Consider the following 23,859-nt stretch of genomic DNA (forward strand, 5'->3'; position numbering starts at 1 on the left):
CTGGAGCACAGCTGGTACAGTCAGAGATGGGCATCGAAACCCCCATGGCTGTGGGTGCAGACTCTGCGGTTATGGTGTCACACGTACCCCACAGGGGGTCTCTACTGGGGCCTGGGGTGGGGAGCCATGAAATGGGGAAGGGTGTGGCTGACAGAGCCCCCAGGACAGTTATGGTGCCCCACCAGACCCCAACAGGACCACCATGAAACAGAGGCAAGCCTTACATCACTACATGTACAAACATGTCCTCAGTGGGCTTTTTCTTTTTAATTCCTTTTTAACTGTAGCTAAATATTGTAAAACATAACAAACATTTGACTGTCTTAACTATTTTTAAGCATGCAGTTCAGTGCATTGACTGCACTCGCATTATTGTACGACCATCCCCTCCATCCCTCTCCAGAACTTTCCATCCTCCCAAACTGACACTCTGTCCCCATTAAATGTTCACTCCCCATGCCCTCCCCAGCCCCTGGCCCCCACCAGCTACTTTCTGTCTCTGTGGATTTGACTCCTCTAGGGACCTCCTGGGAGTGGAATCACACAGTATTTGCCCTCTTGTGTCTGGCTTATGTCACTGAGCATCATGTCCTCAAGGTTTATCCACGTTGTCGCCCGTGTCAGGATTGCCTTCCTTTTTAAGGCTGAGTAATCTTCCATTGTGTGGATGGACCACGTTTTGTCCATTCATCTGTCAGGGGACATGGGTCGCCTCCACCTCTTGGCTGTTGTGAATAGTGATGCTGTGAACGTGCACATCTTTCTTCAGGACCCCGCTCTCACTACTTTTGGGGACACACCCACAAGTGAAGCCTCGATGAGAATAATTTGTACAAAACCCACAGTCTTGTGCTCCGCAACGGGGGAGGCCACGGCAGTGGGAGGCCCGCATACCGAAAAAAAAAAAAAAAAAAAAAAAAAAACCCACAGTCTTCTGTGTGAGATGGACTGAAAACCAAGGCGAGCTGGGAGTGAGTGTGCTTGGGAAGCCGCAGGGGTGGGATGTGCACACCCCGTGCAGTGTGACCACTGGGCTACCACATGGAGAGTGAAGCTGAGAGCCTCTGGTCCTGCCGAGAGGCAGGGGGAGGCCAGAAGTCAGTAGAGGGGCACATGGAGGGGTGTGGGAAGGGGCTGGCTCCCCAGAGATGGGTTGGGGCACTGCTTCAGGGGGTGGTGTCAGTTTCCTTGGTGCCTGAAGTCAAGATAGTTCCTGGACATCACTAGTAAGGACTCCTCTGTCCTTTCTTTTTTTCTTCTCTTTCTCTGATTTCAAGGAACTTAAAGTCTGGAGGGGGGAGGTGTGGACACTCCACAGAGCAGCTGAGCAAAATAGGGGTGGGGGTCCACCACCTAGAGAAACAGAGGGGAAATCATGGATTAGGGTGACTGCTGGGGGCCCCTAACCTGTGTGCACTCTGCTTATCCTCTCTCTGCCATCCAATCCAAAGCAATGATTCCATCTTTTTGAGTGAAATCTCCAGCCTTTACCTATACCCAAGTCCTTTCCCTGCTCACTCCATGGCTACTCCATCCCAGGCCCCTCCAGCCACTCTGTAATCCCACTTTGCTTCTAGCTATTGAAACCTCCTAGATTCTTTGCCCTAGAAAACTCCTATGCATCCTTCAAAACCCAGCTGAGATATCCTGCCCTCAGTCAAGCCTTTCCTTGATGAGCCCCTGATAGAGTTAGTTGTACTTTTTACTCTGTAGCCCTTTGCAGTACAGCCAGGGTGAACTGCCCAGGAGCAGGTCGTTATTAGGCCTTGCCTGTCTTCCCTAGGGGCATCCCCTCCCCGCTTGGGCTCACCTTCTCAGGGGCGTAAACCACCGTCCTTCAGGGTATCCCCTGCTCCTGGCACAGGAGAGCAGCTCAGCCAGATGCAGTTGGGGAGGAATTTCAGTTTGACTCCAAGGAGTATTCTGAGAGGTGCTGGCCAGCTCCTCAATGAAAGCATACTGATGGGATTTGCACGCAGCTGGGGCCCTAGGTCTTCGAAGGCATTTGGATGTTGGAATGGCTTTATGAGCATGGAGAGATCTTGCTTGGCTGCACTAGAAAAACACGCATAGTGAGCCTTGGCTTTGGCTGGTAAAACATCTGTGCCAACGTGTGCTTCTTAATTATTGCCTTAGAGGGGAGAAACATTCCTTAATTGTCCCCAGTAGATTTTAAGCATATTTTATCATAAAAAAAACCAAAACAAAACCCAGAAAACCATGTTTTCTGTCTCTTGAAATAATGGTGGACAAGATGGTCTTTGAACATGTAACCTTTCTGTTAGAAAATGTCAAGACGTGTTGAGAATCTGAATTCTGAGTTATTCATGGTGCTGGGTTTGACTGGTGTCACTCTGCATCCTCCAGATTTGTCCCCACCCTCGGCTGATGGCTGTAGGAGGGCCCAGAGCTACCCAGGACTCTCAGGAAAACCCCTCCACTCCTGCCTTAGGTTAGAGGGTCCAGCAGACTTTTTCTGTAGAGAGTCACTTAGTAAATATTTTGGCTTTTCAGACCACGTGGACTTCTTCACAGCTACTCAACTCTGCCGCCGCAGTGTGAACTTAACCACAGATGATATGCAGATTAATGTGTGGCTGTGCGCCAATAAAACTTTATTTATAAAACAGGCAGCAGTCCAGGTTAGCCTGTGGACCCCAGTTTGCCAGGCCCGGCCAGGCATAGAAGGCCGCATCTGTCCTCTCACCAGACGTAAGGTGAGGACAGACTCCCCACTCCAGGGCTGAGTGCCTTCCTGCTAGCATGCCAGGGAGGCCCCTTCAGGGAGTGAGAGCTGGCCCCTCTCCAGGGTCCTGGGACCTTCGGGGCCAGCCTACTGCTGTCCAGCTCCACCCGTCTGTCCCTCTGCGGCAGCATGGGTAGAAGTGCCTTTGGTGGCATCTCCTGTTTTGGACACCCTGCCTTGCATTATGTCCCAGGGGCCATCACAGAGGGTCACAGACTGGTGCTTGGTGGCCCCATAGCCCCTGGACAGCATGTCCATTTGGGAGTCAGCAAGTGTTCTGGGATTCAGCTTCATGAATCCCTCGTGCCCCTCCCTGGGATGCTAGTGTGACCTTTAATCTTTTCCCTCAGCACCCCCCCACCCAGCCGTTGAGGCATCTCACTGATGTACTAAGAGAAGCCGGTCCATTCGGCCTCTCAGTGTGATTCAGAGAAGCATAGCTCCGTACACACTAGCGTCCCTGTGATGACCTGTCTGAGAGGAATGGAGGGAGGGATGGAGGTCCCTGAGCCTTTGTCTGGCGCACCCGGCAATGGTACCTAACCTGAAGCCCTGTCCTCCCCAAGTCACCGGTGTGCTGGCCTCCTTGCTGTGTCCACTTTCAATTTCTACATACATGGGATGTGTATGGCTGTGTGAGGCCAGGCTCAGGGCCAACAAGAGAAACCACTCTGCAACTTCAAGCAGAAAGGGGTGCCGTACAGGGCACTCTGGGGGGTAACGTTGAGAAAAAGACTGTCCCAGGTGTGGGGACACAGTGCCTTTGGGTCAGGATGGGAGTCAGGGAAAGGCACTAAGAAGCAGCCTCAAGGTAGAGTTGCAATGCAGGGAGACATGGCAGTCTGGGTTTCATAAAATCCCTCCTCTGTAATATGGAGATAATTATACCCAACTTGCAGGGTTGCTAAGAGGCTTAAAATAGAAAGCAAACATATGGCATGCCTGGCACACGGCAGATTTTCAGTAAGAGTGGCTGTAATGGTGATGATTATGGTGTGATGATGGATGGTGACTATGGTGATGATGATGATGGTGGTGGTGGTGATGATGATGGATGGTGACTATGGTGATGATGATGATGATGGTGATGGTAATGATGTTTATGGTGTGATGATGGATGGTGACTATGGTGATGATGATGATGGTGGTGGTGGTCATGATGATGGATGGTGACTACGGTGATGATGATGATGGTGATGGTGATGATGTTTATGTTGTGATGATGGATGGTGACTATGGTGATGATGATGATGATGGTGGTGGTCATGATGATGGATGGTGACTACAGTGATGATGATGATGGTGATGATGTTTATGGTGTGATGATGGATGGTGACTGTGGTGATGATGATGATGGTGGTGGTCATGATGATGGATGGTGACTATGGTGATGATGATGATGGTGATGGTGATGATGTTTATGTTGTGATGATGGATGGTGACTATGGTGATGATGATGATGATGGTGATGATCATGATGATGGATGGTGACTACAGTGATGATGATGGTGGTGATGGTGATGATGTTTATGGTGTGATGATGGATGGTGACTGTGGTGATGATGATGGTGGTGGTGGTCATGATGATGGATGGTGACTACGGTGATGATGATGATGGTGATGGTGATGATGTTTATGGTGTGATGATGGATGGTGACTGTGGTGATGATGATGGTGGTGGTGGTCATGATGATGGATGGTGACTACGGTGATGATGATGATGGTGATGGTGATGATGTTTATGGTGTGATGATGGATGGTGACTATGGTGATGATGATGATGGTGGTGGTGGTCATGATGATGGATGGTGACTATGGTGATGATGATGATGGTGATGGTGATGATGTTTATGTTGTGATGATGGATGGTGACTGTGGTGATGATGATGATGGTGGTGGTCATGATGATGGATGGTGACTACGGTGATGATGATGATGGTGATGGTGATGATGTTTATGGTGTGATGATGGATGGTGACTGTGGTGATGATGATGATGGTGGTGGTCATGATGATGGATGGTGACTACGGTGATGATGATGATGGTGATGGTGATGATGTTTATGGTGTGATGATGAATCGTGACTATGGTGATGATGATGATGGTGGTGGCGATGGTGATGGATGGTGACTATGGTGACGGTGATGATGGTGGTGATGGTGACTATGGTGATGAGGATGGTGATGTTGATGGTGATGATGGTGGTGGTGATGGTGATGATGATGGATGGTGACTATGGTGATGATGATGGTGACTACTGTGACGATGATGGTGGTGATGGTGATGTTGACGGTAAAGGTGGTGATTAGGATGGTGAAGTGATACTGCCCATACTGCTGTTAATTTGACTTACAAAGCTTCTCATTAAATATGAAAGCATCAAGTTTATGGATTGATGGTGTGTTTTATCAATTTTAGGCAGACCTCATCTGTACACTTCCAGTAAAACACACGGTGATGGGAATATTCTCTCTTCTTCTCTTATGAAATCAACCTATTAGGGCTTTGATTTTAAGCAGCAAATTGCCTCTAATCTACCAACTCCCTCGATCTGTTGCTGGCTTTCCAGGAGCACCAGAGGGAGGGCCGCAGCCTGGTGTTTGTTTTTCCACCTTGGACAAGGAAGGAAGGGAAGGAATATTAAATATCAAAAGGTTACTAGGCAGGGCCAATTTGTCTGGAAGATAGAAAAATAAACCCTGCCTCTTTATTCTATTGAGAGCCAAAGTAAAGAGACAGGCTGTGTTCGGTTTGTGTCTCTGTGCCCTGTTCGAATCCCATAGAGCAGTCATCATAGTAGCTGATGGGGGCCTCCGTGGGGGCAATCACAGGGGTAATCAGCCCCTGGGTGTGTAGAAAGTTATCCCCACGGTCCTTCCCCTTAGATCCCTGCAACGAGCCTTTGGTGGCTACTGTTGGTTGTCATTCCCTTGTACAGGCCAGGAGAGGCAGGTTTGGTCCAAAGCAGCTCAGCCGGTAAATGCCAAAGCTGGGCTTCGAAACCCACCCTGTATTTCTCCTCCCCCAGGCTTTGGGGACACGTTCCTGTAACCCCTCGACTGGGGGGAGGTTGGAGCTCCACTGGTCACAAGTTAGGTGAAGGTGTGCGCCACGGCGTGTGTGCAGCATGGTCTTTGGGGCACCACCCTTCAAAGGAGGGTGGTCTGTGGAGCCAGGTTCCAACCTCGCTCTGGTGACATCAACTTCCCAGCTCTTTACACTTCAAAATTTTACTGATCGCACCCATCTAGGCTCTTCTTGGGCTTATGAGAAGAAAGAACTTGGGAAATGAGTTCCTGACTTATAATTTGGAGCATTGAGTAGTTCACGTCTGTGACACGATGCGAAGACGGCCTCGGTGCAGTGGAAATGAGAGTTCCGGGGGTGGGAGGACTTGGAAATCCAGAGTTGAAGCCGGCCCGTCCTGGGTAATTTGAAGCAAAACGCCCAGACCACCTGTCTTGGCCCTTCCTCCTCCATCTTTGGGCCGCGTGCGCATGCGCAGCCGCCGCCGTCTCCTCCGCGTGTTGCCTCGGCTGCGCAAGCACATCCGCCTTCACTTCTCAGCACGTCTGCACCGCAGGGCTCGTCCAGACCTTGCTGGACTCGGCAGCCTCCACTTCCTGCCCCTGTTCTCTTACAGGACACTCCGGCCAGACTCCACCCCTTCTCGCTCGGGGCAGCGGGTGGCATTGCCGCGGTCACGCCTTGTCCCCACGCAGCTCAGCCACTCCGAGGCATCTTCTCTTGGCGTCCATGCCGCCCACTCCATTGCCCCAGGTCTCCTCACAGTGACCTCAGGCAGGCCTGTCTGTGTCCTTAGGTACCTTCCAGAAAACACCACCGGCTGGGTCCCAACGTGCCGACTCATCTCTCCCCTGGGCTCTGGCAGTGATGTCCACCCCCTGGCGACATCCCCGTGGAGACAGCGTGGGTGGCTCCAATAACGGCTCCTACCCCTGTGTACATAGTGCCCGACTCTCTGTGGCTCCAGCCTGAAGTCTGGTTGGCCTTCCTGGTCCTCACGACGCCTCTCCCAGGTCTGGTCAGCTCCCTTCTGACCCCTCCCAGCCTGGCCCAGGCCACGGGCATCCTTGCCCTGGACCGCTGCATTCACCCCCCCTCCCCCACCCATCTTCTGCCTTCCAGTCTTTATTCCCTCACTTTCTGCAGGACACTGGAGTGGCTTTGTGCCACGTGGATCAGTCTGCGTTCCCCGTGACCCAGAAGGCCCTTGTCGCTCCACCCCCAGCTCCTCTCCTGTCCCCTGGCCCTGGCTTCCTGCAGCCCCGGGGCCTTTGCACTTGCTGCTTCCTCTGCCAGGAACACTTCCCCCCTTTGCCACATGGCTCTTTCCTCGAGGCTGAGGCTCAGCTTGGAGGCCACCGCCTCAGGGAGGCCTTCCCTGACCACGCGCCCTCACTTGCTCCATCACATGACCATCTTTTATGGTTTGCGTGGTGCTCTGTGTCCCCAGGGGCTGGGATGGTACATGGCGTGGCCAACACTCAGTACCGACTCGTTGCATGCATGCATGAATACATTTTTGGGGCCTGCGTCTTCATGTATAAGATGAAAGCGATGTCACCTGGGCTCCTGCAGGGGTGGTGACCCCAGGGGCTGCATGCCTTGACCAGGACAGGGCGACCTCAGGATGCTCGGGGAGGAGAGGAGGGTGCGTTTGTTAAGGGTCATTTCTCCGCAAGTCATGCCCAGAAGATAACTGGATATTCTTCCTGATGCCTTGGCCCTCAAAACACACAGATTGTATCTGAACTTGATGGACTTGTTTAAAAGGACGAAGACACACCTCCCTCACAAGGGGACTCGGGCAGCTAGCGGCCGTGCAAGGGAAGAGCTAGGCTTCCATTAGCAACGCCTCTGGGTCACAACTTCTCCTTTTCCTCCCTTTCTGAAGCTGCATTTTTCACTTAACCCTTCCTGGCCTCTGCTGCCTTACCTGTGAAATGGGCCTCCTACTAGCCCCTTGCAGGGATGCTGTGAGGGTGGAATCAAGGAGCAGGTAGATGTGTTTTCTGAACTGCAAAGCATCCGTGCATGCACACAGACACACACACACACACCTGTACTTACATGCACACACGTGCACGGACATGCACGTGCACGCACACACCTTGCTCACGTGCACACACACACATGTGCCTGTGTACACACACACACACACAGTGTCATTGTTTAGAAGCCCTGTGAACCACTTGCCCTTCAGTTTTGAAATCGCTCTCCGGGACGTGCTCTCCCTTTGAAGTCTGGTAAATATTAGAGTGAGGGAGTGTGTGCCTTCAGGTTGGTTAATATTGACTCAGAGTTGTCCGTCCGTGGGTGAGCAGAGAAGTCTTCTGGGATCCTGGTTGGATTCCTCCCGGGAGAGTGTGCCTGGCATTGCCTGGCAAGGGTTTATTCTTAGCTTCATAGGAAACCGACCTCCTTTCTGATGGGAATTTTCAGTGGAAGCCCTCGCTGAGTGTTGGGGGGCGTTTACAAAGAGTTGCCGAGTCAGGCTCTTGTTTGGGGTCGTGAAAGGCCAGGTAGCTCTGGGCATCTGAGGATGCTCAGCTGGCTGGTCCTCCCAGGCTGCCCTTGAGTTGGGCCAGGGCACACTTAGGCCCAGTGTGAATTCGTTTCAGAGTGAGACCCCCAGGCAGCCTTCAGGTCCCCTGAGCCCCTGGTGGGGTCTCCCCCGCTTGCTGCCTCAGGAATTGACTATCTTCTCTCTCACCTGCACGCCCACACCCCAGATGTCACCTGCCAAAGTTCTGCCCGTCTCCTGGCTCTGTGTTCCCTCCGTGCCAGGACTCTTTCAGACATCCTCAGCTTTTTTTCTCTCATTGCAAACATTGCTTGCTGAGGCATGATAGCACGGTCATTTTAATTAATTCGATTAATTTACTTTGGGTTGTAATTAATAAGACCCAGCTAGGTGTAATTCAAGGGGAGAAAGGGATGCTGGAGCGGGTTCTGGAAACCCAGCCAGGGGTAGGGAGGCTGGGGCAGGACTGGAGAGCTCAGGGGTCTGTGTTTGAATGGAACTTGATTTACGGAACCAGCCGTGCGGGAGTTGAGACTGGAATAAAATAACAAGACCCGGGCGCCGTCTTCACCGGCCTTCAGTCCACTTGAAGTAACGCCTGGGACTCTTCTTTTAAACCCTGGGTTTCACTGTACCCCAGATACAAAAGGTGTGTTTGCCAAGCATAGTACATCTTTTTAAATTTTCTTAAATGCTTTTAGTTACTCAAAGCACTGCACGAATGCACGCTCATGGAAAAGGTGCAAACAGTGTAGACAGAGTCTCGGGTTTCCCTGCCATTTCCACCCCTATATTGTGGTGCGGGTCCTGCCCACCATCTGAACCTGGCCACGAACTCACACACTCACGGCTGTTTCAGGACACGGTGGGGCTCCTGGCGAGTGTTTCCTTCCACTGTCCTTTTCTCTCCTAACCTCTATCTTCAGGTGTTCTTCACGCCACCCCTCGGGGGCTGTCCTCACTCCTGACAGCCCCATGTCTCTCTGCCCCTCCTTGGGGACCCACCCCGACGTGGTCCCCGGGCCCTCTCTTTGCCCACAGCGGTCCACGAAGGCAGCCTCCTCCAGGCCCATGCAGCAAGCGCCCCTAAGTCTGCGGTGACCCTCACGGCCACCCAAGGGTACAGCTGAGGCCCCAGGACCCCCGCAGCCCGACGACAATCTTTCCCTGCAGAGCTCAGATCCGCCCCACCCCTGCCCGCGGGGTGTGCGAGCACCTCCCACCCTGTCCGAGGCCTCCCTGGTCGCGGCTCAGAGAACAAGAGTCCCTCTGCCTCGGCTCCTGTCTGCTCCGTGCATAAGTGGTTTCCTCATCAAAGTCATCATGGTGCAGTGGAGGCCCCAGGGGGGCCCTCGCCCAGGTCACAGGGACCAGGGCCGCCCCAGCTGTGCTTTGCCTGACCCAGATGTGCTCTTGGCCAGACCTTGCGGTCAGAGAGTGATCTTCCTGCCAGCATTCTCAGCAGGCGTGCTCCCCTGTCTCTGTCTATCTCTGTGTCTCCCTTGGTCTCTCTCTCTGTGTCTCTCTTGGTCTCTCTGTCTCTCTATCTCTGTGTCTCCCTTGGTCTCTGTGTCTCTCTTGGTCTCTCTCTGTCTATCTCTGTGTCTCCCTCAGTCTCTGTGGTCTCTTGGTCTCTGACTCTGTCTATCTTTCTTACTTTTCTAATACATGACACCTTTATTGAGATATAACTCACACACCATACAGTTTGCCCATCTAAAATATACCGTTCAGTGTTTTTCAGTCTGTGTACACGGTTGGGTAACCATTCCCCACCGTCAGTCATAGAACATTTTCATCACCGCAGACCACTCCCCAGCTCCCGCCCTCCCTGGGCCCCGCTCACTCGCCTTCTGTCTCTGGATTTTCAGCTTTCGTCTCAGGCCTGCTCTTTCTCCAGGTTCTCCGGCACGTGCCGTGTGCCCTGGCCTCGGCCCTACTCTTCCCAGGACAGCAGGTCCCTTTGGGCTGGGGTGGGGCTGTTGGCCTGGCCCTGTAAGCAGGCCCCTGGGGGGACCCTGGTCAGTGGCTTCATTTACTCACCACGCAGCCGCCCTAGGTGACCACACCCGTTGCTTCTGCTCTGGACTCTGTAGGTGGAGGTGGACCAGGCAGATGGGCCCAGGGCTGGGGTTTGACCACGACTTGCACTGGAGCCCCTGTGCAGAGGCCTGTAGAAGTCGGAGCGGCCCAGCCGCGTGGGGCACTGGCACCTACAGGCACTTGATCATCCAGATGCTCTTCCCAAAATGTAATTTGCCCATCATAACAGCCCAGCTGCCTCTGTTAGGCAAGGTGTTCATATCGTCACTGCTTCTATAGCCACGTGCTTCCGCTTGTCCTTGTTTTTTGGCTGCACCATGAAGCTTACGGGATCTCAGTTCCCCAACCAGGGATTGAACCCAGGCCACGGCAGTGAAAGCCCGGAATCCTAACCATTAGGCCACCAGGGAACTCCCTTCCACGTGTCTTTTTATCTGTGGGTATTTGTCCCCACCCTCCCCATCAGGAGTTTCAAAAGGGTTGGCCTCTCCAGGCGAATAGTAGATGCTCAATAAGTGGACAGGAATAGATTGATTTTCATTGTACAAATCCACAAGAAATGACTATTGGCTGCCTTTTAAAAACGTTAGAAAATGTAAGTACAGAAAATAATAATAACAAAAGATTTACTCCGTCATCCCTTCTCCTTCCTGAGAAAGTAAAACCCCTTAACTGGTGACATCTTTCCAGACATATTCTTTGCTTTCTATAATACTGGCTTTAAAACGTAAGTGAAATTAGGCTATATCATTGTCCTAAGACTCACGTTTCCTACTTAGAAGTTCTTGGCTATTTTTCTTGTCAGTTTATATCGGGCTGCCTTCTTGTTTTTGCTATCACTACCTCGGCAAAGAATGTTCTATGGAGAACAGCACGGAGGTTCCTTAAAAATCTAAAAATAGAACTACCATATGATCCAGCAATCCCACTCCTGGGCATATATCCAGACAAAACTGCATTTTATTCAGAAAGATACATGCACCCCAATGTTTATAGCAGCACTATTGACCATAGCCAAGACATGGAAGCAACCTAAGTGTCCACTGACAGAGGAACGGATAAAGAAGATGTGGTACCTGTAGACAGTGGACTCTTACCCAGCCATAAAAGAATGAAATAATGCCATTTGCAGCAACACGGATGGACCTAGAGATTGTCATACTGAGTGAAGTAAGTCAGACAGAGAAAGGCAAATATATCGCTTATATGTGGAATCTAAAATATGACACAAGTGAACTTATTTACAAAACAGGAAGAGACTCACAGACATAGAAAACAAACTTATGGTTACCAAAGTGGAAAGAGGAGGAGGGTCCGAGGAAGGACAAATGAGGAGTTTGGGATTAACATATATAGACGACTATATGTAAAATATAGATAGCAAGGACCTACTGTATAGCACAGGGAACTATATCAATATCTCGTAATAACTTATAATGGAAAAGCATCTGAAAAAGAATAGACATATATATGTATAACTGAATCACTCTGCTGTACTTCTCTGAAACATTGTAAATCAACTATACTTCAATAAAAAGTTGTTTGGGAAAAAAAAAAGAAAAGAATGTTCCAAAATGATTCCCACTTTCCTTTATTTTAGAACGTTTTTGCCATCTCCAGGTTTTCTCTTCCTTTTTTTCCTTTTGTATTTTACTTGCAGCCTTTCTATTATTATGTATTTTATATGCACGTGCAAAGCTCTCTGTAGATGGTCTTAAAAAAATGGAGTCCCTGGCTGTGGGATGTATGTATTTTAAATTTTTGTAGATTCTGCTGAGCTGCTGTCAAAGTCTTTGCAGCAGTTAAGCTTCAGCTGACAGCAGCCAGGGCCTGTCCACCCTCCTCCTGGCCCCTCCGATGAACAAAAATGCCCTCCTGTTGACTTTGCGTTTTCATTTCTCTGAATTCTTGTGAGATCGCCCTGTGAACAGGCTTCTTTAGAGGATGCCTGTGCCACCGCTTTACAAACAGATTTCTTCTTCCTTCTGTGCAGGACAGCTGTGCACGCGTGCTGCTGTTTCGGGGTGGAAATAAGGAATTGAAGAACTACAACAGCCAGACCCCATTCCAGGTAAGCGGACTTATCCAGCCCCTGAGACGCCGTGTCGTCGCCTTCCCACACACCCTCTGTGTGTGTTGACACGAGCTCAGCCCTTTCGTCGGGGACGGGGTCTGTGTGTGGAGCTGCGGCCCTATTTCAGTTTGCCAGTCCACACTGGCTTCCTTCCAGTTAGACCAAACAGCATCGCTAATGCAGCGGTGCCTCCAGGTGGGCGATTCACGAAGGCAGCTTGGGAAAGGCCCCAGAGACGTGGATGCCGTGCATTGCAGCAGCTGTGGGGCAGTCCTGCCTTCGTGCTGATCTTGGGAATGGGGAGATCTTGGTAAGAATCTACCGGGAGGGAGCTGGCTTGCCATCATCCGGTGCCCTTACCCGGCCTGCTATCCTCGGTGAAGGGTGAATGACCCGGTCCAGAGTGGCCGTGGGGATTACATGGTGGAGGGAAAAGCCAGGGTCCTGAGTTTTTAAATTGTGGTAAAATACATATTACACAAAATGTACCGTCGTAGTCATATCAGTGTGTACAATTCAGTGACCTTCAGCACATGCACGATGTGGTGGCATCACTTCTGTGTAGTTAAGAACTTTCTCATCACCCCAAGGAAAGCTGTACCCACCGAGAGTTCCTCCCTGTTCCTCCCTCCCGTGGCCCCTAGGCAGCCACTCATCCGCTCTCTTCCCTGTGGACGGGCCTCTTCTGGACATTTCATGGTGATGGAATCGTACAATAGGTGGTCTTTTGTGTCTGGCTTCTTTCACTCAGCATTGTGTTTTCAAGGTCCATCTGTGTTGTAGTGTGTATTGCTGCTTCATCCCTTTTTGGGGCTAATATCCCATTTTATAAACATGGGGCTCATGGAACTTCGAGGCAGCTGGCCAGATGGTTTAGGGTGGAAAAACTTGTTTTTCTGGCTATAACTTTTTCAAAGTTATAGAAATGCTTTCTCATCCTAAACACAGCCCTCTCCACTCGAACTGAACATTGAGGTGACTGCGATTCTTTTGATTTGGAAATAATTTTTACATCTTATTGAGCTGAGAGAGGTCTTTCATTTAGACCTGGCTTCCACGGGCGACTTGACTAATCCTCTCCTTAGATATTACTAATACAGACGGGCTTGATGCCTGGAAAAGGAACCAGTTCAATCCCCAGACTGGGCTGGATGTCTAACAATCATCATTAAAACCACTTTGCTCAGTTCATGAGAACTGACGGGCCTGGATTTTACTGTGAATCTGTGGCTTGAAGATATGTAATGGGAAATGGGTCATGGAAGTGAGTTCCTGCTGTGTTAATGGGTCTATAAAGACTACGGTTTCGCCCCAAAAGCATGTCCTCTTTCCAGTGGTGATGATGAGGGAGCCGTGGGCTCTTCCCACTTCGCGCTGGGACACATCTGCCCTTTTGGGCTCAGCAGTGGGTTGGTGGCCTTGGTTTAAATATTTTGTTGCCATTAAATAATATCTTTCTTTGGTCCTTTTTTTTTTTTTTTTTTAAGTCAGAACAGTGCTTAAATTGCTTAGAAAAGAGCAGCTAATGCCCTTTGATTCATGGTAAACGCATAGATGATAGAACAGAGCCATTTCTCCCCTTCTGGGCAGAGGTTTGTAACCGCCACCTGGCACTCCAGGGAAGTGAGTTGTGCATGGCGTCCAGGACAGAATGTCACTGTCAGTGACCTCCCTGTGAGTCCCCACTCCTGTCCTGTCACCATGGGCAGCGACTACCTAGGGCAGGGACACCCCTTCCAGGAGGCCTGGCAGGAAGCGTCGTGCACCCTCCTGGCAGCAAATTCGCACCAGCTCAGACCCAAGGCCATCTGTCTCTATTTTGCTAACGATAATCAATCAAGTGCCCCAAATGATTCAGGAAGACAATTATGCAAACACGCTTGAATAATAGGACTTTGTGCCCTGCAGACACTGTTCATGTAACGGGCAGAACCAAAGCCTGGGATGCTTGCTCTGCACGCCCAGCACGGGCTCCGACTGCGTGTGCCGGGAGCTGCTCTCCCCCTCATGTCTCTCCCCACCTTCTCGTGTTTTCATGGCACAAAGAGACTTAATTCAGTCGTTGGAGCCTTGCCTGTAAAATGTCCCCAGCATTCACGGTCCTTCCCTCCCAGTGATGAATCAACACCATTGATTTCGGGGGGAATGATGGCCTGCCCCACCATTTAACAGGGATCGAGTATGTCCACCTGGGAAGCTTTGATGATATTCAGCTGCTGTTGTGGGCGTGGGCTTTTCTAAGAAACCTTGGAATATTTGACAGACTTCATCTGGCCAAGCTTTGCTTAATGATTTAATCCAAAGGCTGGAGCAGCAGCAGCAGGACTCAGGGACTTGAGAGAAATGCAGATTCTCAGGCATCCCCTCAGGCACCCGGAATCTGAAGCTTGGGGGCAGGGCTTCAGGTCCTGTGTTCTCACAAGCCCCCTGGAGACCCTGACATCCACTCAGGTTTGAGAATCAAGAGAGACAGAGGTGAATTTCTGAAGGAAGAGGAGGAGGAGTACTCATATTACTTTTGATGATGGTGACAGTGACGGTGGTGACGGTGGTGACGGTGCTGATGATTGTGATGGTGGTGACGGTGGTGACGGTGCTGATGATTGTGATGGTGGTGATGGTGGTGACGGTGGTGACGGTGGTGATGGTGGTGATGGTGCTGATGATTGTGATGGTGGTGACAGTGGTGACGGTGCTGATGATTGTGATGGTGGTGACGGTGGTGATGGTGGTGACGGTGGTGATGATTGTGATGATTGTGATGGTGGTGACAGTGGTGATGGTGGTGATGATTGTGATGGTGGTGATGGTGGTGACGGTGCTGATGATTGTGATGGTGGTGACGATGGTGATGATTGTGATGGTGGTGATGGTGGTGACGGTGCTGATGATTGTGATGGTTGTGGTGGTAGTGACAGTGGTGATGGTGGTGATGATTGTGATGGTGGTGATGGTGGTGATGATTGTGATGGTGGTGACGGTGGTGACGGTGCTGAATGATTGTGATGGTGGTGACGGTGGTGATGGTGGTGATGATTGTGATGGTGGTGACGGTGGTGACGGTGCTGAATGATTGTGATGGTGGTGACGGTGGTGATGGTGGTGATGATTGTGATGGTGGTGACGGTGGTGATGATTGTGATGGTGGTGATGGTGGTGACGGTGGTGATGATTGTGATGATTGTGATGGTGGTGACAGTGGTGACGGTGCTGATGATTGTGATGGTGGTGACGGTGGTGATGATTGTGATGGTGGTGACGGTGGTGATGATTGTGATGGTGGTGATGGTGGTGACGGTGGTGATGATTGTGATGATTGTGATGGTGGTGACAGTGGTGACGGTGCTGATGATTGTGATGGTGGTGACGGTGGTGACGGTGCTGATGATTGTGATGGTGGTGACGGTGGTGACGGTGCTGATGATTGTGATGATTGTGATGGTGGTGACGGTGGTGATGGTGGTGATGATTGTGATGGTGGTGACGGTGGTGATGATTGTGATGGTGGTGATGGTGGTGACGGTGGTGATGATTGTGATGATTGTGATGGTGGTGACGGTGGTGACGGTGCTGATGATTGTGATGGTGGTGACGGTGGTGACGGTGCTGATGATTGTGATGATTGTGATGGTGGTGACAGTGGTGATGGTGGTGACGGTGGTGATGATTGTGATGGTGGTGACGGTGGTGACGGTGCTGATGATTGTGATGGTGGTGACGGTGGTGATGGTGGTGACGGTGGTGACGGTGGTGATGGTGCTGATGATTGTGATGGTGGTGATGGTGGTGATGGTGGTGATGGTGGTGATGGTGGTGACGGTGCTGATGATTGTGATGGTGGTGATGGTGGTGATGGTGGTGATGATTGTGATGGTGGTGACGGTGGTGACGGTGGTGATGGTGGTGATGGTGGTGACGGTGGTGACGGTGCTGATGATTGTGACGGTGGTGACGGTGGTGATGGTGGTGATGGTGGTGATGATTGTGATGGTGGTGATGGTGGTGATGGTGGTGACGGTGGTGACGGTGCTGATGATTGTGATGGTGGTGATGGTGGTGACGGTGGTGATGGTGGTGACGGTGCTGATGATTGTGATGGTGGTGATGGTGCTGATGATTGTGATGGTGGTGACAGTGGTGATGGTGGTGATGATTGTGACGGTGGTGGCGGTGGTGGCGGTGGTGACTGAGTCAGCCCGGGCCGCCATAACAAAGTACCACAGGCTCAGGGGCTTAAACAACAGACATTTATTCCTCACAGTCTGGAGGCTGCAGGTCCAAGGTCAACGTGCTGGCAGATCTGGTTTCTGGTGAGGGCTCTCCTCCTGCACCTACTCATTGGTATTTCTTCTGTGCAACATGTAGAAAGAGTGAGAGAGAGAGAAAGAGAGAGAGCTTTCTGGTGTTTCTTCCTCTGCTTGTAGGAACAACAGTCTCATCTGATTAGGGCCCCACCCTTATGACTTCATTTAAACTTAATTACGTTTCTAAAGGCCCTATCTACAAATATCATCACAATGGGGGTTAGAGCTTCAACGTATGAATTCTGGGGGAGACAGTTCAGTCCATAACATTGATGATGATGGTGGTGGTGTTGATGGTGATTAGGGTATTGACGGTCATAGTGATGATGATGAATCTTCCCAGTTGCACAGAATCTTTTTCTAAAAAATATGTATTTGTTTGTTTGTTTATTTGGCTGCACTGGGTCTTAGTTGCGGCATGTGGGACCTTTTAGCTGTGGCATGCATGTGAGATCTAGTTCCCTGACCAGGGGTTGAACCCAGGCCTCCTGCATTGGGATCGTGGAGTCTCAGCCCCTGGCCCACCTGGGAAGTCCCCAGTTGCACAGAATCTTAAAGCTCACAAATGCTCTTCTGTATGTTCTCGTTTAATGTTCAACAACCCAACAAAGTAGATATTTTTTTTGCCCAATTTATAGGACACATGGAACTAGAGATGTTAAGCCTAGGAGTCCTGAATCAGTTAGTGGCCGAGTCTGTGACCCCCAGGCCTTCTGACCACCAGTCCAGGGCTCTGTGGTCTGGGGTGAGGCAGGCACATCCTCTGGCCTGTGATTCATCTTGCATCCTGAGATGGAGTGCACAGCACCACGGATTCCTTGCTGTTTGGATCACTCAGTCCAAGGGAGCAAACGTGTCCTGGTCCTGAAGATAAAGAGAAATGGGAAGGAAAGAATTCCACAGAGGTGGAAGATCTAAGTGAAGGGGGAGTACAGCTGGGGTGGGGGACGGAGGAACGGCCGTCTGTGGGTCAGCTATGGTGTCCGCTGGGTTAGGCACCCATGCGTGAAGGTGCCATGTAGGTGTGGTCCATGTCTGCGGTTGACTCAGTCGAGGAGATGAACCTTCCATGATGTGGAGGGCCTCATCCTATCCGTCGGAGGCCTTGGGAGCCAAAACTGGGGTTCCCGAGAAGAAGGAATTCTGCCTCCACACTGTAACACGGAGACCCCAGCTAGGGTCCCCGCCGCCGGCCTGCCCCACTATCACATGGGCCAATTCCTTAAAATAAGTCTGTGCATGCGTGTGTGTGTGAGTGCGTGTGTGTGTGTGTGTACACATCCGATGGGTCTGTCTCCCTGGAGAGCTCTGGCTAATATCCTTCTTGCCCCCAGCAGCCTTCGTGGTCTTGGAGGTAAGGATTCCAGCCCCTGTGTGTTTGGAGGAGCAGCTCTCCCCCGACACGTGTCACCGTTGTGTCCTCTGCAGCTGCTCATCTGGTGTCCAGGGGCAGAGAGGGAGGAGAGGATGAGGAGGAGAGGGAAAGGCAATGGGAGACATTCTGGAAGGGCTAATGTCCAGTCATACAGGGAGGGGCCTGTGAGGACAAGATGGGGGGAGACAGAGAAGTCCTGGCCGTGGGGTCTTTTTGGTGAACATCGTGCCCGGGTATGCAGGCTGCCGCCCAGGGAGCAGGGGCTCTTTGCCCCGCCGGGCACTCAGTCTTTAACACGCATCATTCCTGATGCAGGTTCCCATCGTCCCCACTGGATGGAGAGGTGGGTGGACGCTGGGGTCCGCAGCTCAAAGGGGACGGGGAGGGTTGCCCACAGCCCGGGGCCCTGAGTCCTTCCTCCACCGTCACTCTGGATGTAACAGGAAGAGAAAGGCCAGAGCCAGGAAGGAGGGGTTTTCAATTCCTCGGGTCTTAGGCAGTAAATCACAGGGCCGAGCCGGGCATTGGCAGATGCCCATAAATCCATTTCCTGGAGCCCCTCCCTCTGTGACTGACACTCTGATGCCCAGGAACTGGCCGTGCCGTCGCATGTTCTCTGGGGGTCACTCCACTCACAGGAATGACCTTGGGTCTCTCCTGAAGTGTCAGATCCCGTCTCCTGTCCTTCAGGTCTGTGAGCATCTCCCGGAGCTCTGATGGCGCTCGCTCATCCAGGGCACAGCTGGGGAGGGATGGAGATTCTCTCGGGTCACACCTGACGCCGTGCAATGCAGTGGTGCCTTGCGAGTGACCAGGTCTCCCCGTCCTTCTCCGTGTGCTCCAAGCCGCTGCTGCTGGGTTGGAAGACGGCCCAGAGACAAAGGCAGCCTGACACTTTGGCGGGTGTTCGGGTCCGGATGTTGTACTTTTTCTGGGAAATCAGTGAAATCCGCTCAGCAGGCACTTCGATGCCCTGTTTCCTCCAGTTGTCTTTCTAAACTTTCTTCGTTAGCGATTCAACAGTAAGACTTCAGCAGCATTTTGTCGAAATCCACACAGATTGTAGAGCAAGGTCAAGGCAATGTTGTTCTCTCCTGTGACCTTATGCTTCCCCGTTGCATGTCATGGGCAGGGTCCCAGGCCCTCTCCTGCTGTGCTGCCTTCTGCGCCACAAATGGCGCGAGGTGACATTGCGAAATTGCAGAGTTAACACAAAACTGCATTAAAGGCACAGGCACACAAGTGCACACACACAGACACATAGACACACACACAGATACACGCACACACAGACACATGGACATGCACACACATAGACACAGACACGTGCACACAGAGACACATTCATGTGCACCAACACATATGCACATGTGCACGCGTGCGCACACGGACATGCACACGTGCACACATGCAGGCCCTCTGGAGGAGCGCGTCTAGCTCCGGGTTCGGAGGCCGTGACCATGCCTGTAACTTCATCCCCGCCAGGCACACCGTGGTTCCTCCCCTCGTCCTCTGAGGCGGTCACAGGACCTCCTTCTCCCCGCTCCTGCTCAGGGAGACCAGCACCCACGTGACCCCTGCACGCCATCCACGATGGACCCAAAGACAGATCCCAGCTTGACCTTCAGCTCACCTGGACCCGTGCACCTGACCTCACACCTGGGCCATGTGGATGTTCTGTGTCTGGGTGGGTGGACCAGCTGGGGGAGGAGCGGGGACTGTGGTGAGGGGAGGACCAGACCCACACGGGCACAGCCGCCACCAAGTGAGACGGGCACATCGTGGCAGGTGACAAGAGAGAAAGCAGGGCTGAGTGAGAGGCCCGAGGACACAGGTGTGAGGCGGTGACACATCCGTGGAGCGGAGGCGGGGGCCGCTGTGTGGGGAGTGGGCACAGCATTCCCGGGGGCTGGGGCGTGAGCAAAGGCCAGGGGTCTGGGGAGAACGTGGCGTGTTTGGGAAGGAGGCGACCCCTGCGGCAGGCACGGGGCGAGGGCTGCAGGGCCCCCACATGGAAGGGCAGTGTCTGGGCTGAATAACGGCCCCAGAAGATTTAGGTCCTAATGCCCGGAACCTGCAAATGTGACCTTGTACGGCAAGGACTTTACAGAAGGGGTTAAGCATCGTGAGATGGGGGGTTACCCTGGATTATCCGGGAGGACTTGGTGTCATCACAAGGGTCCTTCTAACGGGGTATGAACAGAAGAGGCCACGTGAAGGTGGAGGCAGAGGCTGGAGGGACACGGCCACAAGCCGAGGAGCACCTGCAGCCCCCAGAAGCTGGAAGAGGCAGGAAAGACCCTCCCCTGGAGCCTCTGGAGGGAGCACAGCCCTTCCCACACCTTGGTTTTGGCCCAGTGATACTGATTTTGGACTGTGGTCTCCAGAACTGGTTGAGGTTCTGCTGCCTGAAGCCAGTTGTTTGTGTTCATTTGTTCCAGTGGCCCCAGGACGCTGACACAAGAGCCCACGGGTGGTTGTCAAGTTGCGAGCTCACAAGTTCCCACTGCTCAAGTCCCCGGGGGCCCTCCTGCCCGACCCTGCGCCAGGCTCACTCCTTGGTCTCCCTTCTTCCCTCTGTGAAAATTGTCACCAGCTTGGGTGCATCTCTGCTCTTTGCCAACAATGAAAGCTACTAGGAAAGCCACGGTGTGGGAGCTGGGCCATACAGCCACCCAGAGGTGACAGCTGCATTGCCCGTGGTGTGTCAAGTCCCACATTGGCCTCTGTGACAAGTCCCACAGGCGGGGTGGCTCAGACAGCAGGCGTTTATTACTTATGGTCCTAGAGGCTGGGGAGGCCAAGGTCAAGGTGCCAGCCCTCTGGTTCCTGGCGAGGGCTCTCTTCCTGGCTTGCAGATAGCCGCCTTCTCTCTGTGTCCTTACATGGCCTCTCCACTTTCAAGCCCCATTCATGTGTGCTCTGTGAGAAGCAGCATTTAAACCCTCACAGGGTGGGTTAGGAAATACCAGGTTTCATCTGAGCCCTTTCCATGAGTGACAGTGAAAAACTTTTTTTTTTCTGTCCAGCCCGATTCTTTTTGCTTCTTTGGGTGTGTTTCTCTGGTGTGTTTAGAAGCAGCTCGGGTGGGGGAGCAGGAGCAGGGCACCGCTGGTACCTGCCTCATGTCTTGTGATCTGCTGACCTTCCACGGGGCAGACCACATGCCACGGGCCGGGGCACCCCGCTCTCCCACGTTTGCTGGCGGAATAAGCCACAGTCTGCAGTTTGCCACCTGCCATCCAGATGGTGGATCTCAACCCAGAGACTTTGTGGCCTGCCCAGAGTTTTTTAAAAACCAAATTCTTTGCCAACATTTAAATATCCAGAAATTTCATATAAACACTCCGATTCCCAGCTCCCCTCGAATAGTTAGGAAGAGTGGGCACACACAGGCAGCCTTTGTGTGTGTTGGCATTTGGCCAGGTTTGGGGAGCACTACCCTTTCGGGAAGGTCGCCACTTGCCAGCCTGCTGCAGTCCCTACCGCTCCTTACTGCCTGCCCCCGCCTGCCTTTTCCGCTTTGTGGCCTGGCTGGTCCCTCTAAGCACTTCTGCCCGTGATCCCTGCTTAGGGCATGTGGTCGGGGAAGCCATTCATTTTTAAGTAGCTTCTTTAAAAAGTTCTTCTTATTTGGGATTCAGACTCTGTGTTCCCATAGAAACAGGGAAGAGGAAGTCATGTTTCTAGATTCAGGCATAGGAACCTGGGAAACCCGTGTTTTGGCTGATCTACTGTGCTGATCTATGATGAAGAAGAATCGGGTTTCAAGTTCATTATTCCAGCCAGTACGCACAGAGTTCCTGGTTAGAGCCGTGCTCCCTTCTAGATGCTGGGAAATGCATCAATGAACAGCGACGCCCCTGCTCTCATGGAGCGCGCATTAGTCAGACTTACGGTGAACAGTTAAACAGATATACAGGGAATGCGTCAGGGTTGCTAACTTACTTGAAGAGAAACAGAGTGAGCGGGTAGAGACACAGGGGTGTCTCTCTACCAGGCTGTATCATGATGGGAGCCTTGCACGACCTCTGATGTTTGAGCAGACGCCAGGAACGAGGGAGGGAGTGGGCCATGTAGATACCTGGGGGACGGGAACTGGCACGTGCAAAGGCCCTGGGGTCAGAGCATGCCTGGCCTGTTTGAGGAGCAGCAAGGAGGCCAGCCAGTGGGGGAGCGGGCAAGTGGAGGCCAAAGAGGCCCCCGTGACCCTGAAGGACTTTGGGCTTTACTCTGAGCAAGACGTGCAGCATCCACAAGGCAGAAGAAAACTCTAAAATGGGAATTAACCCATCCCACCCGACAGCCCGCCGTGGTCCCATATGAAAAGCAGGGCTGATTTTTACCCTTTGAGTGACATGAGTGAGGGGTGCCCCATGAACTGAACCAGCCTGGGGTCAGGACAGGGAGATTTTCCTAATTAATTGGTTGGTTGATTGATTGTGCAACATTGGGGGAGGGGTGGCAAGGTGGAGAACAAGACTGTGACAGATGTGTCTCGAGGTCAGAATCATGAGGGCCCCGGGGGACCCTGGGTAGGCGCCTGGTCAGGGGCAGGGGGTGAGTCATCAGAGCTCTTCCCCGGAACCCCTGCACCACAGCTGAGGTGGGAAACCCAGGTTTCACAAGTTTAAAGTTATGCAGTCTGTCCCCCTAAAGCACTGTGCGGCCAGCCTTGAGACCCACCCACCCACCCTCCCGTCCCCGGGCATGTGGGCAGGGCTGGGCCGGGGCCCAGGGAGGTCAGCTGGCAGGTGCTGCTGTCCACGAGCTGAGAAAAGCACACCCAGTCCCCAGGTAACGTGTGAAGTTCAGGAAGCATGTGGGCACCTGACCCTATTATGTAAAAATGAAGGAGAGATGGTCACCGGTCCACAGCACCAGGATGGGGAGAAAAAAGAGGCGAAGAGCATTAGGGAATCCGCCCCGCCTGCCATCAGTGCACAGAGCTAGGAGCCGGCCCAACCTCGGGTCAGGACCCCGGAGACTCTGGGTGTTGGAAGCAAGGCTCTTCTGTGTTGGGGATTGCAGGTAAGGCTGGAAACGGGTGTGTTGGTTGAACCTACTAGGCCCGTATGACCAGGCTCATGGGGACCTCGCTGACCTCACAGCTTCCAACTCACTCCCTCTGCCCCAGACATCCTGGCCCCTGCTGTTCCTCAAGCACGCCAGACACACGCTTGCCCCAGGGCCTTTGCACCTGCTGTCACCTCTGTGAGTAGAACCCCTCCCCCAAGTATCCTGTGCTTCATTCCCCCCCCCATGAAAGCCCCCGGGAGGCGTCCTCCCACTGGCAAGAGCAGCCTACCACATCCAGAGTTTCCATTCTGCATGCAAACGCTTCAAATCGAAAATAGGGACAGACAGCTGAGAATCACCAGTCATTAAGGGAAAACTGCCAACATGAAAGGCAGACACCAAACAAGCAGAAATAAAGATGATGGATAGAAACTGAGAAATTTAGAGAATGGAAAGGGACTTCAAAAATATATACCCCGGGGGGCTTCCCTGGTGGCGCAGTGGTTGAGAGTCCACCTGCCGATGCAGGGGGACACGGGTTCGTGCCCAGGTCCGGGAGGATCCCACATGCCGCGGAGCGGCTGGGCCCGTGAGCCATGGCCGCTGAGCCTGCGCGTCCGTAGCCTGTGCTCTGCAACGGGAGGGGCCACAGCAGTGAGAGGCCCGCGTACCACAAAAAACAAACAACAACAACTACTATATATATATATATATATATATATATATATATATATGTATGTATATGTACAC

At 52.4% G+C, this 23,859-nt stretch overlaps 1 protein-coding gene across 1 annotated transcript in view; it reads left to right on the forward strand.

The window, feature by feature from the left end:
- SHANK2 (SH3 and multiple ankyrin repeat domains 2) overlaps positions 1–23,859 on the forward strand; it is a 462,517-nt gene that overhangs the window by 60,068 nt on the left and 378,590 nt on the right. Inside the window, exon 8 of the mRNA XM_060104098.1 lies at positions 12,331–12,408. Coding sequence (XP_059960081.1) covers positions 12,331–12,408 — 78 coding nt within the window. The remainder of the gene's footprint in view (positions 1–12,330; positions 12,409–23,859) is intronic.

This window comes from Mesoplodon densirostris, chromosome 7, assembly GCF_025265405.1.
Source record: "Mesoplodon densirostris isolate mMesDen1 chromosome 7, mMesDen1 primary haplotype, whole genome shotgun sequence".
NCBI lineage: Eukaryota > Metazoa > Chordata > Mammalia > Artiodactyla > Ziphiidae > Mesoplodon > Mesoplodon densirostris.